Genomic DNA, 19728 nt, shown 5'->3' with positions numbered 1-19728 from the left:
GATCTTATGTGCGCTAGCCCTGTGTGCAGGGCTGTGCTTACATGTGGAGATGGGCACTGGGTAGTGGGCATCGTCATTGCATTTATAGCACCATCGGCCATGGCCGGACGAGCGTGCACGGGTTTCGTTTTTACAGAAACCACATGACGCGTGTGACAAAGTAATTGTGGGCACTGAGGGGTGGGCACGCTTACTATGCAGCCTATCGACGCTGTCGCGATGGCGCAGCAGGAGGCGGTGGGCGTGACTGAGAGCTCTGTGGGGCCGGTCTAGAGCGGCTAGCTGCAGAACTGGAGCGCTTCGGCAAGAAGTGCTTGAACGCCTGCGAAGCTTTCTGGTCCTCGGCGAATCTCTCCACAAACTCGTTGACGGAAGATCCGAAGAGGCCGGCAGGAGTTAGCGGCGCGTCAAGGAACGCAGTGCGCTCAGACTCCTTGATGTCAGAAAGCGTCAGCCACAAATGCCTCTCAGCCACCGTAGCGGAAGCCATAACCCGTCCCATGGCCTGTGCAGCGGACTTAGTAGCGCGGAGGGAGAGATCCGAAGCACTCCTCAGATCCGCGAGACAGATCGCTTCAGGTCCCATCTCATCCAGCTTGCGGAGAAGATCGCCCTGGAAAATCTGTAGCGTAGCCATGATGTGTAGCGCAGACGCAGCCTGCCCAGCAGCAGAGAATATCCGTGCGAGCAGCGATGACATCATGCGGCAGGCTTTGGATGGCAACGCCGCCTTAGTCCGCCGTCCAGCAGAGGGCGGGCAAAGGGGCGCTGCTATAGCCTGTTCCACCGGCGGAAGTGGCCTCTGTTCTTAGCACCGTCCAGTGTGGAGAATGCTGGCGAAACAGATGAGCGGATTCTCGCCGAGAATGGAGCGTCCCAAGCTTTCGCCACTTCTTCGTGAAGCTCAGGAAGAAAAGGGGCGTGCTTTGAGCTTGAGGAAGAGCGCTCATCCGGAAGATAGCTACCATCCAGCCGGGAACGTGAAGGGGGCGCTGGTGCAGACCACTCGAGGCCGAGGCTCGCCGCGGCCAGCGAGAGTACACGCATCAGCTCCTTATCGATATCCCCCCGTCTGCTGGGCCTCTGAGCAGCGGGCGCGAGATCCACGGAGCTCGCCCAACCCTCACTGCCCGAAGCAAGCAGAGAGCACGTGTCTTCTTCCTCCGACGCAGGCCTGAGATCCACTTCCTCAGATGACGCGTCGGCAAGCAGCGGACGCTGAGCATCGGGAAGCGATGCAGGGGAGGCCGGCGAAGCGGAGGAAACCGGCGAGCTCGGCCGAGCTGGAGGCGGTTCTGGTAGGCGCTGCGAGCGGCGCTTCTTACGGCGCTGCGGCGCAGCGGATGATGCAGAGTCCTCAGAGTCACCATAGGCATCAACTCGCAATGAGGGCATCCGCCGTCAGCGAGCGCGAGCGCTGCATGGTCCTCACCCAGACAGGAGACGCAGATGACGTGACGATCTCCTTCGCTGAGCGGGGCTCTGCACGAGCCGCACGAGGGCATCTTTAAAAAGACGCAGCTCTTTTGTGAATGTGCGTCGCAGGGCGAACACACACACAGGATATAACAGAACAAGGATGTAAAGGATATGGGCGCCGGATAGCGCAGCAGGAACGGCAGTGGAAGGCGGCGATGCCAGTGGCTTCAGGATGGCTCGTCCTACTGATATGCTCTTCCAGACGGCGCTTGCTTCCTCGTGATCCAGCGATGCGTGAGCTTCGCTGAAGAGATGAAAAATCAGGTGAGTCAGCCTTTTCGAGCTCCTTTTATAGGTTGGGCCACACCCGTTTCGGCGGGAAGTGGCAAGAAGGGCGCGAAGCGCCCTCATTGGTCTGATGTTGCATCAGCCTGCGCTCGATAGGCTGTGCAGTTGCCGCAGAACAAGCCAATGAGCGAACGAGCCGTCTCGCCTATGGCTGTGTACTGCTGCAAATGCGCCTTACAATAATACAAAATTAAGGATAATTTTTTGCTTCAGTATTTCGTGAAAAGAGACTTTTCCCGTAGCGTCTTAGCTAAGACGCAGTACGAGAGAGCTCTCGTAAGAGAACCCTAGAGGCTACACTCTAAAAAAAAGGATGGCTCATTACTGATTTTCTAGATAAAAGAAATCTATCATTTTTAACTTTCAAATTGTAACTGGTTGCCTACCAATCAAGTCTTTTTCTTTTTTTAGTTGAGGAGAACATGTTAGTGTGACCAGCACTGTTAAGTTAAGGACACTTCTCTCCTCTTCACCACTAAGTAATAAACAAAGATATTGAATTCATAGTCGAATATTGTTAGAATTTGTTTATTACTTGGGTTTATGCATAAACATACCCAGTCACAGCTATCACGCAACTTTTTTCACTTCTTCCTTTTAACATTGTGAAGCACTCACATACATTTGGTCTTCATAAACTATTTTTTTTACATAAACCAATTTAAAAAGACATATTGTAAGTCTAAACTCAATTGTGCATTTCAGATGCCGTCACATCCTAGAACTTCTTCATCTGCAGAGAGAAACTGCCATTGAATCACAGCAAAAGACACATAATTATGTGTATTTTATTAATATTATATAAATGTACTAATATAGTCTGAAAAGAAACACACATTTTATAGGAAAAGGATATGTTTAAAAATCTGCTAATTTTTAAACAACCTTTTCCCATAAAATGTGTGCCTCTTTTCAGCAAATGATCATGAAAGTAGTTGCTTAACCCTCAGAAAATGTCAAATAATCCTATATATCCAAAATAAATGCAGATTATAAATGATTATTTTAGTCATTTTTTTTTACCAAAATGAAGGACTTTTTAAAATACAGATTAAAACCATTTTTTTCTTTTTTTATCACCAATACACATTTAAAACATCACAATTATATAAAACCACCATATGACATGAAGTATTCACAGCAGTTTACAAAATTTGCCCAACTTTAAAGTGTAAAAATGCCAGCATCACCTTATCTCATAGTGTCAGAATAGTGATAATTAAAAATACCTTCACACTGCAAAGCAATACACTGATAAAACCAAAAGTTATCTACAAAGATAAGCAAAAGATCTTAAATCAGCAAAAGATCTCTTCCACTGAAATTTTTGTAGCAGTCCTAAAGAGTTAAAAGTGCTCCAGCTTCACATATGCAAAGTAATTAGGCATTATGTAGCCTACCATCCATTATTTCCTCTATTTTTTCAAACTGTCAGACTATTGGGAAGCTTTACATGACACCATTACCACCATACTGCTACTGACTATTGAGGAATGTCTTCACTCAGAACGTTTTGTGTAAAAAGTTTTCATCATTGTACAGTCTATAGCTTTCACTTTCTGTTAAGTGAACCAGAAGCTCTGTGCATCCAAAAGCTTAGATATTGTTTTGCAGCCTCTTTGAAATGCTGTGTTGTCTTCATTTTCAGAGCTGTCCTTCATTTTCCTTCAATATATGATAACTTAAAGATCAATATATCAGCACCCCAGTCAACTTCAGGAGAAAAGGAGATCAAAAATAGCACAGTTGCTCCTTCATCTTAGGATCACGTGTCCAAAAAATGCAAGCACAAGGGGAAACTTCTGCTAAATAATACACCTTAACTAAAAATTATTAAAGATGAATATTTGATTAAAGGTGCAGGCTTCTTTAGTTAAAGAGTAAAAGGGCTTTTAAGCTGTTTATCTGATTTGAATGCAGCTGGATTTATTTATTAACATTCCAGGCCGGATGTCTTCAGCTGATGTCTGAAAAAGTTACCTACCCAAGACCTTGTGTTTAAAAGGTTGCATATTGGGGAAAAAATAGTCATAGTTATTTATTTATTTTTTGCTTTCATATTCATTTATAACCTGAGATTAAGGGTCAGTATGTGCTCTTATTCTTGTAGTGTAAAAAGTGAGTAAACAACAAAATAAATATATTATCTCTCTCTCTCGCTCTCTCTCTTTAAATATATATTTACACACATCATATTATTATGTGTATTTTAATTAAAATGATAAATGTGCTAGCTATTGTACTGTTTATTTGGGAACATTGTGGCAGCCCTCTTATTTTGAGTATGACTGATTGCTTTCATATGCTGAAAATCTTAATATTAAACATGCACTAATGTACTAATAAATGATTTGTTAGCAGTTAATAGTTAGCTGATAAATGGCTGCTGTGTTTCTTAATCTGCAGATCTGCAACTCAAAAGATAACAAAATAGTTTTACAAGCCTTTGCCCCAAAGCTGGGATCTAACTGCATCTGACAATTTGAACAGATGTAAAATATAGATTATATAGCTATTTTGATAGAATCATTAGAATATATATATATATATATATATACATACACATACATATATATGTACATATATATACACATACATATATATGTACATATATATACATATATACATATATATACTGTACATATACATATATATATATATATATATATATATATATATATATATATATATAAGCACAGTGTTACATAAGTGAAAAATACATAAGTGCAGGGTTATGCAAAAACTCTAACAAAATCACAAAAATTGCACCACCTTGTGGTACTGTACTGTTGGTATTTTCAAAATTCGACTTTATATCAAAGACTTTATATGTTTGACAGCAATGAGATGACCTATACAAATTATTTTGTATTATTCACGTAGTGCTTAACTAGTAAATATACATCCAGTAGTTTTCAATTGCTTTCAGGATCATAAAATCTAACTTGCCTGAATAGATATTCAGTTATGAATTATGTAACAATTTCCCTGTTTATTTTCCTTTAGAATACATGTAATAACCACTTTACATTTTCAGCCTCTAAATATGTAAGTTACACTCCAAAAAAAAATTCTAAAAAGCTTTGAGACTGCACAGTGCATGGTTTAATTAGATGAAATAATGATTAGCCAATCTGGTTTTATATAACACTGAATAAGATTTAGCAAGTACGGTCATTTACTTAAATGTTTGCACAACCATTTGTCCTGGATGCACAGGTTAGCGGCTGCGTAATCAAACTATCTTGCCCTACTTCTGGATGGAGAGCTGTATCTACCTGAGCGTACCCATCGCCCCTCCCTCCCCCCTCCCTCTCGCTCGAGCTCTCATTGCAGTAGGAGGGTCCATGTGCACACAATGACGTCGCTACGCAAGTCTGTCAGAGTCCTCCGCTGTTTGTATTAGTCTTCAGTTGGACGCCTTCAACAATCTAGTAGCGATGTGCATGTAAACAGAAAACAGACGCCAGGACGTGTCGGTGAAGTCGCTGTTGAATGCTGTACGCGGACGATGCGCTGTCGTTAAAGATCTCGCGTCATGAGCGCGGCAGTGAGCGGTGCGTTCAGCTGTCACAGCTGAAACTAGTACACGCAAACACTGGGAATACTTCTAAACACAACTTAACGGCACGGTTTAGGTTCATTTGCTCCGTTTTGTCCATTGGATTACTAGTGACCAGCAGTAGAGATAACTGTCACAACTGGATGTCGTAATCACGGTAAGATGTCGTATTATTATGATATCGCTGGAGAACGGAGCAGTCCTCTATTATATATATGAACTACTGTAAATGCAGAAGTGTTTAAAACTTGTCTAAAACTTGTACATTTGTGACAAGCGATGCTTAACTTGACAGGACCTGTGCTGTGCATGAAGTGCACTTTAAAGCAACGAAAAGAAACAACAGAAAACAACAACAACAATGTAAATTACAATTGTATACAATTATTCCGTTAATAATGTATCCTTAACTAACACCCTTTTCACCAGATTGTATTTTTTCTCACGTTTTCTCGCCTAAAATACATAAATCAATGCAGCCGTCTGGATTTATGTCAGTGAATGCTGTTTAACACATCGCTATTCCTATTGCTAAAACGCTTTCCATCAAATTTAGCCTACATCAAATTTTAAATAGTTATATCATAGCTTAGCACGATCTCCTTCGTTGCGTCGTTATAAATACTTCAAGGGATAGCAGTATTATTTCGCGTAACGTTAACATCATCCTGTCTTATTTACTGTGTGCTAGTGCATCTAGAGTTGAGTGCAACTTAAGTTTATTCAGCCAGATGGGACACAATGATTAATGTGATGTTCACAGACAGTAAGAGTACTGGCGAATAAGATTTATTCTTGGGAAAATGCATGCAAACATTTATTTCTCTTATTTAAGCATTCTTGATTCACGTGGCGTCATGTGATGAATAAAGTGCATCACACCGATATTTAAACAGGAGCTCTTTTGCAAAGGAAACAACTGCGTCACATTCATCATTCTGGAGATCTCTGTGCAATGCAGCATGAAATATCACGCATCCGAACCTACACGTAAAGTTGACTTGAAGTTTTTGTAAACTAAAGAGCAAGTTCGTTTTTCACACGTTTTAAAAGAATGTCGAAGAAATATTGTGGCTACAAAGCTTATAAAAATAAAACACTGACAGAGGACCAATCCGAGAGTGGCGTGATAAACTCTTGGCGACAGAGTGTCTGCTTCTGTCCAATGGTTGCACGCTGAAGTACGGTATCGTGGGAAGAAGAAGACGAGGGAAAAAAATCCAAAACAAAAACAACGAACTAAGTCAAACGTTTAAAGTTGCACTGTCATCCCCATATTACTTTGCTTTTAAAAGTACAATGCCTCATGAACTAACTGTATGTCTGAAGAGCTATTCATGATTGTATTAGTATAGATGGTAAGAACCCTGTATGTAGCTACTGTACATGACTGACAGTTTAAACTCATAGCGGTTCTATTGCGTCTTCAGTCCCTCTCATAATGCTCGTGTGGGTGGTCCGTTTGCTTTCTCTTGGTGCTGTCAACAATTTAGGAAATAAGTGTTTTTTTTCTTTTTTTGCCATTGTCATTAAAAATACAAATAAAATAACCTTGCATAAGTGAAACTGATTGAATACACTATGCGTTAAAACCTTTTTTTTCTTTTTTACCAATTATTTTTGCATTCACACCATCTCTGTGTTGAAAGTCTCACTCCACAGTTTTTTTTATTTATTTGGCACTTCACCATAACTAAATGTAACACTGCTAAAATGGACAGAAGGGTTAAATTAATTTTTATTTTTATAGGAATGTTAAATAATAATAATAATTATTATAATCCAGAAACTAAGAGTTAAACGTACAAAGAATTGTGAGGCACAGGGATTTGCTAGGAAAAAAAGTGTTTTTTTCTGTGAAACCACCTTGAATGTGGAGCACTGCACCTTATGTCTGCAGAGGCAGTGCCAGGATCCAGCAATGCTCAAAGCAAAGACTTTCACAGTTCATTTACAAATGTACTAATTTATAGTGAATTCACACATCATGGTGGTAAAACATATTAAACGTGGGAAAAATAGTTTGGTACAAATACAAACATTTCAGCTGGAGAGAATGGGAAAGCACAGTAGTCTGACAGAGAGGGATGGCCCCCAAACTCATAAAGAAGAATCCCATTTAATTAGCACCCTATTTAAATCTGAGGATCTGGGGATACATTTCTTTGAAATCACACAATTGAATAGTAGTATATCTGTAATTAACCCCCCAACCCAAATAGACAAATTCATCCAGTAATGAATAATAATTGTGTGTGCTATTTGGTTTGACAGTCAGAATAATGAGATTTCTTTTTACTAATCGAAATACTGCTATTTTGACTGTAAAGTCTAAACATCTCTCATTCATTGGTCCATTAGGTTCATCAAATGATCCAGGTATGGAAACTAAAAGCTACCAAAGTTTCTGCGAAGGGGCAAAGCCAGAAAACAAACTTGCACAGATGCCGAACACCATGGAGTACTGCTGTTCTGCAGAAGAGAATTTGACAAACAGTGAGATGCTCATGGATATTGTTAACTCGAGCAATGCCACTAACATGCCATCCGTCTGCAAGGACAACAACTTTAAACCTACAGAGACAACAATGCTTAGAGTTAACCAGAATCAACCATTACTATTTCCCTCCTTAACCAACTCCTTCCACAACCGTAAGTCAGAAACAGACTCAAAGGAGCTCTCCAAAACTGTTGCCGAGTCTATGGGCTTGTACATGAATGCTGCCAGGGAAGCAGACTTTGGCTTTGCCCAACAAGGGACTGCAGGAGGGCAGGGTAGCCCACAGAAACTGTATCCTCTTTGTGGGAGAGCAAATGAAGACAGGCAGTCCAGAACGACTGGGAGCCCAAAGATGAAAACTCTCCCAGCTTCATTCCCATCTGGGGCCCAGCTACCCAATGGTGGTCCTAAGGAGTGTGCTGTGGCCAACACTCTTTCATGCAGCACTGATGGGTCTGGACCCATGTCCAGTCCTACTGGACACAACATGGTGTCGTCGACTACCAGCCCCACCTTCTTTGACTCTGATTGTCCGTCGCTGGCTTTTGCCCACACCAACTTATTCCAAGGTCAACACACTAGCCCTAACACCTGTAGCCCTGTAAAGTCCAGCATAGTGGGGTCACCTCCACTAGCTAGTCCACTAAGTGTAATGAAGTCTCCAGTTTCCAGCCCTCATAGTATAGGTAGTGTGAGCTCACCGCTTTCCTGTAACACCAATATGAGATCATCCGTCTCAAGCCCAACAACAAATGGAGGCAATACTTGTAACATTAGACCATCCATCTCCAGTCCGCCCACCGTTGGCAGTATGACCATGTCCAGTCCCAGGAACTCATCCAGGGGCTTCTCGGTCTCTAGCCCTCCAAGTGGATTGGGCCTAGTGCAAAATGATGTCAACAGCCCTGAGAGCCGAGAGCATGACTTCAAGGGATTTGAGTTCCCGAAGGTAGAGAATGTGGATGGGGAAATATTAAACATCGGCTTGGATGCAATGGGAGTGGCCAAATATATAAAAAACGAACCTGGCACTGATTACAGGAGTATGTGCCTAGGCAGCAGCAAGAACGCCATGCCAGATTCTCCTTTCATAACTCACATAAAAACAGAGCCAAACAGAGAGGTGACATGTTCGAACCTCCAGTTTGTGGAGTCGCAGCATTCTCTAGGCTGCTTTCCTTCTACAGAGACCACATACTTGTCACTGAGGGATAATATTGATGAATATAGTCTTTCTGGGATCTTGGGACCTCCTGTTTTGTCTCTGAATGGCGACTATGAACCTGGTGTGTTTCCTAACAATGGCCTGCCCAAGGGGATTAAACAGGAAGCCAATGATGGCAGCTATTACCAAGAAAATAATAATGTGCCCATGTCAGCTATTGTTGGCGTTAATTCAGGTGGACATTCATTTCATTACCAGATTGGAGCGCAAGGAACAATGTCGTTTTCACGCCGTAATCTGAGGGACCAGACAAACCCCTTGTTGAATCTAATTTCTCCAGTTACTGGATTAATGGAGACATGGAAAACTCGCCCAGACCTGTCACAGGGGCCTCTCTCTGCCAGAGGGGATTGCTATCCGGGCTCAGTCTGCCTTACAGAAAACATGGAAAGGTAAGACACACTTTTTATTAATGTGTGTTTTTATTAATGCATTGCAACAAAATGTTAAGGGCCATGTTTATAAATCTTTTTCAAAGTTGTACTGTTGTTTTATACTCAAACATTAGATCAATTCTAACACCCCCCCCCCCCCCCCAAAAAAAAGGACAAAGAACAAATGAAACCATGTGAGAATTAAGCAAAATTTACAAATGCTATGGAGACAATTAGCTAGAATTAGACTAAATCAATTGTATTTGTCTGGAAGCTCCCAGTCAATATAATTAACTGCCAGACAAATGGTTTGCACTTGAAACATCCTGTCCACTCTAATGGGAAGTCTTGCCAGACTTTGTGGTGCACTAAATCTACACTTATACAGTTGACCAGCATGTGATCTCAACTCAACACTACAGGGCAAGTGTCCTACTAAGCTCCACATAGGAGGGAAGCAAAGTTTCCTTCTTATCAGAACTTTGTTTGTGTCTGTGAACATAAACATGACTTACTGTGTTGTTATCAGAAGGCCTTGGAAGATCTTGTGCAACAAAATACATATTGTTATTATGCACCGATGTCATAAATAATTAATGGTAGGTCAAGTACCTTTCTTTCATAAACAATGATAAACAAGCAGTTTTTATTAAAGGCTTTTGAACAAACAATGGTAGCGATTGAACAATACAGAAAGTTGGATAATGAGTCTTTTTTTTTTTAACCAGTGCTTCAATTCTAAATGAAAAATAAAGCAGAACTGGATATGTAGTGTCCAATTAACACGAAGACCACTTTATTTGTGATCTTGTCTATTATAATCAACCACAGTGGGCCTTAGGAAATCCTCGCCAGTTACTGAAGTCATAGGGGCTGTTTACACCTGGCCACTTCATGCGTTTTCTCAGATCGGATAGCTATCCGATCGTGAAAAGACCAGGTGTAAATGCCCTCCGAAACGCATTTGAGACGGATTTGAATCCGATCGCTCAAACCACTTCAGGAGGTGGTCTGGGCCGCATTCCAGACAAAACTAGACAAGTGTAAATGCATCTGGTTGTTAAAACCACATATGTAAATTGTACTCCTCCCCAAAATGCTAAAAAAATAAACGTGTGAGGGCGTGTTATAGGCTATATGTAATGTTATAGCCAGATATGACGACGCTACTGGAACACGCACCACCAGATGAGAAGCTGAGCATATATTCATTAAACCAACGTGCAAACTATCGCAAATCAAAGTGAAAGTAAGTCGCGAACGCTTAACACACAATCATCATCATTAATAGTAGAGAAACGAAATGATCTTACCAGTGCTGTTGCCGCTCTCTCTTATTGCGGTCTTTGATTTTGAAATTTTAGCTGATGATCAATAAAATGCAGCTCATATCTGTTGCTTTCGGTGACGTGCACTCCATTAAATCTGCATATAGCGCGGGAATTGAAGATCAGATTTAAATCCGTTTCGCAAAAACACATTCATGTGACCAGGTGTAAATGGAACCATTTTGATAAATCAGATAGCTATCCGATCTGAGAAAACGCATGAAGTGGCCAGGTGTAAACAGCCCCATAAATGTTTGCTTACCAGACTTTAAATTATATGGTTGCATAATTCCTTTAACAAGCTTGCAAAGTGCAGGAAGTCCTAAACAGTTCTATAAAGCATATCCCATTTGACGGTCAAAACTTTATAAGATTTAGATGTTTGAGTTAACTGAGTGATACATTGAACCCCTTTTTCAGAATGTGTTCATTTGATGCTATTCTGAGACGAGGCAATTACAGATAGCCAAGCTCTAGCAGCATTGCTAATGATTTCCCCCATCACAGATGTCCTCTGAAACAGTCAGCCAAGCACTCATTCAAAATAGTGTGTCTTTTTTAAACACCCTAATGATATCAGAAAATATGTAATGCTAAGTTGGCTAATGAGAAAATGTAAATATGTCAGTTGTATGTAGGTTTGCATTTTTTTTCTTTTTTCTGGCACTTTGTATTTTGTGACTAAAGTGCTATAGTTTTGAGTCTAACTTGTATGTTATTTAAACAGGTCATAAAAAAATAAAATTATATATATATATATATATATATATATATATATATATATATATATATATATATATATATATATATATATATATATGTGTTTACTTAAGGGTGCGGATTAAAGCTGAGCTCACCACTGTAGCACCATCTATTATGGAGCAGTCCCTTCTGACTTGCTATTAGGGTACAGTCAATTATTTAGGTTTATGATTTACATAGCATACTGATATTTAATTGTTAATCTATGTGTACATTTTTTGGGGTGGGTGGAGAAGTAGTTATGGCCATATATATACACATATATATATATATACACACTGAAAAAACTACTTGTAAGATTTACTTAATAAAATCCTCGTAACAATCTGCACAAGTATATTTTAAGTAAATTTTACTGCTATAATATCAAGTACAACTCACGTGTCATTATCAAGTAAAATCTACTTAGTATTGAACGTAACGCTCATGATGAAATTAAGTAAAAATTACCTATTTACATTTAATTTAGAAGCTATATTTATTTAAAGAAATTAAGTAAAGTTTATTTCTTGTTTTATAATTAGGAAGCTTGCTTTTATTAAATTATTAAGTAAATCTTACCATTTAATTAAGTAAAATAAGTAGATTTTATTTAAGTTTTTTTTGTTGAGATTTTCATTTACTATATATAATTATGTAAACATTGCTAATTTCTTTTTTATAAATAATCATGAACATAAATAATTTTCTCCATATTTTTCACAAATCACACAAATAAAATACAATTTAACAGTTTTATTTTTCAGTCATCAAAAAATGTTCTTCCCCCAAAAATGGACATTCAGTCATCTCTTGACAAAGGTGCATTCAGTTAAATCAGGCCCATAAGCAGCATGCATGCCTTTGCAGTATTGCCGCATCCTGGCAGCATTTCCTTCCCTTCAAGAAGGATGGATACATTGATCGGATCTTCTCCATCAGCACCATGGACAACCAGTATTTTTATGATGTGCTGAGTGATGTCACTGCAGCTGTCCTCCTGCATACAATTTAGAAGAAAAAATATAAGTCTTTTGAGAAACAAAAATAGAATTGCTGAAATTATTTAAAGTGACTTCATTATCACAACAGAATGAACAAACACATACACACATACTATATTGGGGAGAGTCTTTCTCCCGCCCTCCTTCTCCTTCTTGACGATCACATGGGGATGCGCAACAGGCATGAGTGCAATTTACAACTGAAAGCGATGAGCCTTACACTGTAAGTTGATAGTTGATTTATCCGTGTTTTAATGTGCTTCTGGTCATGGTGCTTTTTAGATGGATGCCAAGGATTTTTAGGCCGGGTAGAATCTGCAAATTACAAGCAGAGATGAATACTAAATAAAGTTATTTGAAAGTCTAACAGTATATTCAGGTACAGAAATTAATAATTAAGCCTAAATGTAAAATAACACTGTAATAAAAATCACTGTATAAATTAAATATAGTTTAAGCTTTGTTAAAGCTGTATTTTATTGTTTTATTTATATCAATGACAAAGAAAACGGTATATATATATATATATATATATATATAATATTAAGTGTGTGCTGTCACTTTAAGACCGACTGCACTGACCGAAAAAACCTGACAAATATCCGTTTCTTTCTCAGCTGTGCACATATGACATATACGAGAGAATACTTGTCGAGACAACAATTTTGTGTTTATGTGTCCATTCAAGGGCAAGGAAACGGGAAAGAGGAATCAATTCTGCATTCGAGCGCTGTCGTAATGATATGACGCAGCGCCTGATAATAGTCCCCAGCTCGGTAGCCTGGTAGCTGGGGACTATTATCAGGTGCTGCGTCATATCATTACGCCTGCTGGACTCATGGTACGGCCGCACAGTTCCTTGATTATTACGCTGGAATGAGAGTATAGTTCCTAGCCATACAGGCTTAGAAAATCGCAACTTTTAATTTTCTGTCGATCTTAGTACACGGTTTAACTACAGAAGAGTCAAGTTTTAAATAGGAAAAATATTAAAACTCGTTGATCATTTTGAAAAAAATGTAGCTTTAACGTTATGTGTAAGTTAGACGTTCCTGAGCAATATTCAGTAAGAACATTCAAACTTTTCCATAACTTAGTCAACAGTATAACGTTACTTCAGCAGGAAAGTGGTTACGTTAATTAATATTAAGGCCTAATTTTAGCTAGCTAGCAGTTACAACGGTAAATATTTTCTAATAATTTCCAATCAGTTTGAAATTTTTACACGAAAAACAGTGCTTTGTGAAACTATTGAAAACGGTTACTATTGAGGTCATGTTATAAGATGAGCATTAATGTTTATTGAGTCAAATAAACAAGAATAATCAATCAAAACCACACAGACCCATGTTTTATTAAATGTAAAACAGAAAGACAAACTTACCTCAAACCATAGACTGTAAAAGCCTCAAACACGACAAAAAGCAGCCACGCAGCAGCCCGCCAATTCGTCTCTGATGATCCAAAGTGCGCAGTTAGACTGTGTCTTGTCCAAACACGCATGTGCGGATTCAAACGCGCTATACTTTTCGATTAAAATTTACTTAAAATTACTATGTTTATGTGAAGTGACTATGAAACGTTTAAATATTACAAGCAAATATATAATAAGATTTACTCTTTACAACCAGTTAATTTATTACATGAATTAAATGCGTAGATATTTAAAATTTTACTTAGGAAATTCTAGTTCTCATTGAATTTTAATTTTATGAAGTAAAAATTATGATGGTTAATTTAATATATATTACTATACCAAAAAGTTCGTTTTTACAGTGTATATATATATATATATATATATATATATATATATATATACAGACTGTATAACAGAATGAGTAGTTGCTGTAAAAGTATTGTCCATCATCATTCAAAGGTTTGGGGTCAGGCCGTCAGGGTCAGTTTGATTTGTAAATTTTTGACAGTCTTTCATGTTCACCAAGACTAGATTTATTTGATCAAAAATAAAATGAAAATTAATATTTTTAAAAGTAATATTGTGAAATATTATTAAAATTTAAAATAACAATTTTCCATTTTAATATATTTTAAAATATAATTTCTGAAGCTGAATTATCAGCAGACATTACTCCAGTCTTCATTGTCACATGATTATTCAGAAATCATTCTAATATGTTTATTTGGAATTTAAGAAACATTTCATTTATTACATTTATTAAAAAAAAAATCATACTGACCCCAAACTTTTTAACTGTATACATACACAACCCTGCAAACAAGTTGACATGCGGTATCTATGATCAAGAGAAATCCTTTTTTGTTTTTTTGTTTTTTTTGTTTTTTACTCAAAACCTTGACACTCATAATAATTTGCCTTTGGGTATAGCACGGTTTTGATGTTCTCGCTATCTCCCACTCCCTCTCTTCTCTTTTTGGTTCTGTGCTGTCACTGAGTTTAAATCAATAACTAACGCACTGAACAAACCATGATTGCGTGACAGAGGCAGTGCCTGATCTAAAACCTTCTTTTTCCATTTGTAACTTAAAGGTTAATATTCAGGCTCTTGTGGGATGTCAGTCAGGTATGAGTAAAAATAAATAGAAATAAAGATAACAAGCTATGAAAGTTACAATGATACAGTAGTTTACTTTGAAGGCAACCTATATAGTGGGAGTCACATCACTGCTGACAGGATCAAAGTCACCCTCATCCTAATGGCATCCAGCTTAGCCAGAATGTCAGAGTAGATGACAGTCTGAAGTGGGATGGCTCACTGCCATGTCGGCCCTAGCTGGCCCTCAACATCACACATTACAGCTGGTCAGTCAATATCTCTGTGTGTTTCCACTCTTTCAATTTATTTTAGTTTTCCCCACTTTTCTCTAATGTTTTTTTTTTATGTTGCATCCTTCATAAGCCATCATAGGTTCATCATATGAACTCTTTAGCAAACACAGATCTTTGGTATAAGTATTAACTATAAGACATTATTGAATTAATTACATGTTATAACAAAAAAAAAAAAAAGAAGCATGTGAGAATATGACACAGGCAGTAAAGCGGGGGTGGGGAAAGAGAAACATTTGGTGCCTTCAAGCTGTGCTTGGTAGTGTAAGGGAAATCTCTTCTTGCCTTTGTTTTTCTTTTATACACTGACAAAACGACAACCTGCAGTGATATGTTCATTACAACATTTGGAACCATTTTGAATGTAGTTATTGCAGTAAAGACAATCTAATCAAGTAGAATTATTGAAAAGTTAAACATAATGATGAATTATTATAATTTTTTTTACAATTTAGTTATGCCTGGTAACCAGTAGAATGCATTTTATTAAAATGCTAAGTGAAAGAATAATCCGTTTGTTGTTTGAATACAATAAGAATGATTGACAGTCAGTATCAACAGAGAGGAAAGGAAATCCTCTTTAACCAAAATTATGTGATTGAGTGATGCAGCATTGTACAGGGCAGCAAGTCACACCACTCGCAGTGACATTTCCACTGAATTTCAAACTGCACTAACCCAGACCAACCCTTAACCGTTACCAAACAGAACATTGTCCACTACACTGTCAAGAAATATAAGCTACTTTAAACTGAAGGAGCATGATAAAACTGTAAAACCATATTGCATGTTCGGTCTAAAGTCTTAAGATTTAAAAATTAATATAAGGAATAAATATTCTTTATAAAGCAGAATTCCATGGCTGGACTGAGTTTGCCAGAGGAGGCATGTTAAGGAAACAGCAGTGCAGGAGGAAGAGAGGTCTTTACTCTGGAGTTAGGCCAACTCTCAATGTTCCTCCAGCAGATGAAAGGGCATATCCCTGTGAGAGCACTAATGAGATCTTAATTGTATGTTCTTCTACAAAATTAATGGCCAGCGTTAAATTTGATAAATTTGGATGTGGCTGGATACTAATATACCAATTAAATCCCAACCTCACAATATCTGGCCCTCTGCATGATGGGCTGCAGACGGGCAACACCTCTGTTCATTTGTGACAGGAAGCAGAAATAGAAAGAAGTGGGAAAAGGAAGTGGGAAGTGTGGGGAGTATGTTGAGAGTTTCATCTGGATCCTACACCTGAGAGAAAGAAAAGTGTTGGAAACTTTTTTTTAATGCTTATTTGGGAGTGACAAATGTCTCTGGAAAGCAGCATTGTTTTGCAGTTCTACCTGACAATTGAATCGCAAACTTTACAAAACTTAATTATCCTAATTGTCCTATCTGTTCACCCTTTATTAAATACTTTTCTAACTTTTAAAAAAGTTTAAAAGTGTTAGATTTTTTTTTTTAAAAGTGACTTGATTTTTTTTACTGAGAAACACTACAGAAATGCTTTTACAGTGGAAGTCTGTCGTAACTTTTTGTTGCCAACATTCTTCAAAATACATTCTTTTGTGTTCTGCAGAAGAAAAACGTTCATACAGGTTTGAACTGACATGAGTGAATAATAATATCTTAAATTTGGGGTGAACTGTATATTTAAGCATGCTGCAGTATAGGGTTAACCTAGCATGCTAGGTAGCCTAATCTCCTAAATGTGGGTGAATAAAACAAATAATTAATCCAGCAATACCAAAAAAAGTTGAATGCTTTTGGCCTGTTGTTTATGTTTTTCTAAATAATTATAGTGTATCAAAATGTATGATGACATTTGTTGTACTTCAATTAATTTCCATTGTAATTTTGCCAATAGCAAACTAATAGTTGGCCTATTGTAAATCGTGTTAAATTCTATTGAATGCAACACATACACATGCTCACACAGGTTTGCTTTGCACTCTATTGAAAGTGCAGCTACTGTATGCTTGGGATTTTGAGTTTGTATTGGCTGTCCTCATTTGAACTTCTTCCTCAAATGGCATTTGTTGATGCTGGGACAGATTCTTTCAAGGTAGTCCTGGCAAACACACCTACATTACCCCAGTACCAATTCTTCACACCAATTAAAATCTGTATTATTTAACTAGCATGTGGCTGAGCTACACAATAAATAACACAATAAACCCTTTAAAAAATAAATAAAAAATTAATGACAGTAAGATGAAAATCATCTGGATCTACAGTATCACCCTAACTAAGAAGTGTCTTTGTATAAGTGACTTTAACTTATTGTGTAAACACTTTGTATGGACATCTTTGCAGACTGACTATTACACTGAAAATGACAATTTAAGTCAGTCCTGTAATGTGCACGTGAGTTCCAAAACTGTAATTAAAAAGAATATGATCTGAGTTATGAATTCATACATGTGATTGTTCCTTATAAGGATTTAGTAGAGAATACAATCAAATTCTTTCAAGCAGTGAGTTGCAAGCAGAGACCGAGACTCCACAAACAACCCAGAGTGTTATTTGAATGAATTCTTTGATTCATTTGAATCAATAGCGCTGTATAGGGAGGTCATGTGACCTCCAATACTTCTCACGGAGAGTCACAGCACTGCTGTTTTCTGCTGTTAGCTGTGCATGACTGCACAAACAAAATAGTAACTTGATCATTCACATCAAATTGTAGGTTGCTTAAGTTGTGAAAAACCTTTAGCACCGTCAAAAGCAGTTTAGGTTTTGGATGAAACCAGGTGTATCAGCCATTAATCAAACAGCACTTTGACTTTGAATGGTAATTTTTCAGCTTGAGGTTTTGACAAAGCGTGTGTGTTGGGGGGCGGGGGAGAAAGGAGCAAGAATACTTTCTACATGCATTTTACTTAGCTACACTAAAACAGGCCGAGCATACCTGCTTGATAAATCTTTCAAACTGGTCAACACTGTGGCATCAGACGTGACCTAGAAAGCAAACTTAGATCAAACACAAGCTCCGATGGGTTTTGTTGGGTCTTGAGTTACGCCCATAAAAATGAATAGCCTTTGTGACGTGACTGAGCTATAAGTCACTGGGTTTAAAAATAAACATTGCATGCCCTGGACACAGCCAGTGACACACAGAAGCAGCAGGTAAAAAGACACGGGAAGGTGTCAGATGGCACTTTAAAGAAAAGACACAATATCAAGTGTACCCATCAGGAGTGCAGTCTCATACAAGAGTAAACCTCAGCAGGAAGTTCAGTGGCTTCTATTACAGGAAAGAAAAGTGGTATGTGGGGTTAAAACAGCAACATGTGAATCTTGAATCTTTATAGGTATTTAGCACAGTTTTAAGAAAGCTTGTTTCCTTGGAGTAAAACTAGTAAGGAAACTGCAATTTTATTTCTTGTACTGCAGCTTGCAATCTGCCAACTGTGTCACTGTCTCACAATATGACTTTATATCTCACTCTTGCAAATTTATTTACAGCTGTGAGTTAATGTCTTGTAATGTAACTGTACATCACTATTGCAAAATTATTCAGTATGACTTTAGAATGAGTCAATCTTTTGTTCGTTATCTGGCTCGGCTCGGTGTTCATCTTCAGTTCTCTCTTCACAGCAGTTCAGTCAGTGTACTGTTTGAGTAAATGAATTACTCCGGGATATTGGTTTGTTTTAACTCAGAGGGAGTGTCAACCACATTAAAAAAGTTAACAACTTAAGTCATTTGTGGATTAATGCGTATTGGAGACGCGAACCGTTTTAAACGATTCAATTCGATTTGGTGAACTGGTTCAAGAAGATCCGGTTACATCGAATGATTCGTTCACGAACCGGATATCACAAACTGCTTTTTTTTTTAACTCTCTCACAACAGACACTGAAGAGAAGACAATGCTGAATAAAGTCGTAGTTTTTGCTATTTTTGGAACAAAATGTATTTTCGATGCTTCAACAAATTCTAACTGACCCTCTGATGTCAATTGGGTTACTTTGAAGATGTTTTTCTCACCTTTCTGGACATGGACATTAAACCGTTCACACAGCTTCAATGGAGGGACTGAAATCTCTCGGACTAAATCTAAAATATCTTAAACTGTGTTCAGAAGATGAACGGAGGCCTTATGGGTTTGGAACGACATGAGGGTGAGTTATAAATGACATAATTTAGATTTTTGGGTGAACTAACCCTTTTAATATCTCATGTTTACAACTTCTTCAAGTAATTCCACAGATTTTCAATAGGGTTTAAGTCTTGACTCTGACTAGGCCATGCAAGGACATTCACCTTTTTCTCCTTCAACAACGGTGTGTCAGTTTTGCTGTGTGCTTTGGGTCACTGTCATATTGGAAGCTAAACCTTCTTCCCATTGACAACATTCTGGCAGAGTGCAGCCGATTTTTAAAGACTATTTTACACAATTACAAATCACTGTTCATCTCACT

The 19728-nt window shown here is 38.2% G+C and overlaps 1 protein-coding gene across 1 annotated transcript in view; it reads left to right on the top strand.

Annotated features, from left to right (window-relative positions):
• The first annotated feature begins 5130 nt into the window (after nucleotides 1–5130).
• LOC132142549 (mineralocorticoid receptor-like) overlaps nucleotides 5131–19728 on the top strand; it is a 76305-nt gene continuing 61707 nt past the window's right edge. The window contains exons 1-2 of the mRNA XM_059552502.1: nucleotides 5131–5486; nucleotides 7691–9446. Of these exons, the coding sequence (XP_059408485.1) occupies nucleotides 7711–9446 (1736 nt within the window). The 5' untranslated portion in view covers nucleotides 5131–5486; nucleotides 7691–7710. The remainder of the gene's footprint in view (nucleotides 5487–7690; nucleotides 9447–19728) is intronic.

The sequence above is a fragment of the Carassius carassius genome, chromosome 6, assembly GCF_963082965.1.
Source record: "Carassius carassius chromosome 6, fCarCar2.1, whole genome shotgun sequence".
NCBI lineage: Eukaryota > Metazoa > Chordata > Actinopteri > Cypriniformes > Cyprinidae > Carassius > Carassius carassius.
This window is presented reverse-complemented; position numbering and strand designations above follow the sequence as displayed.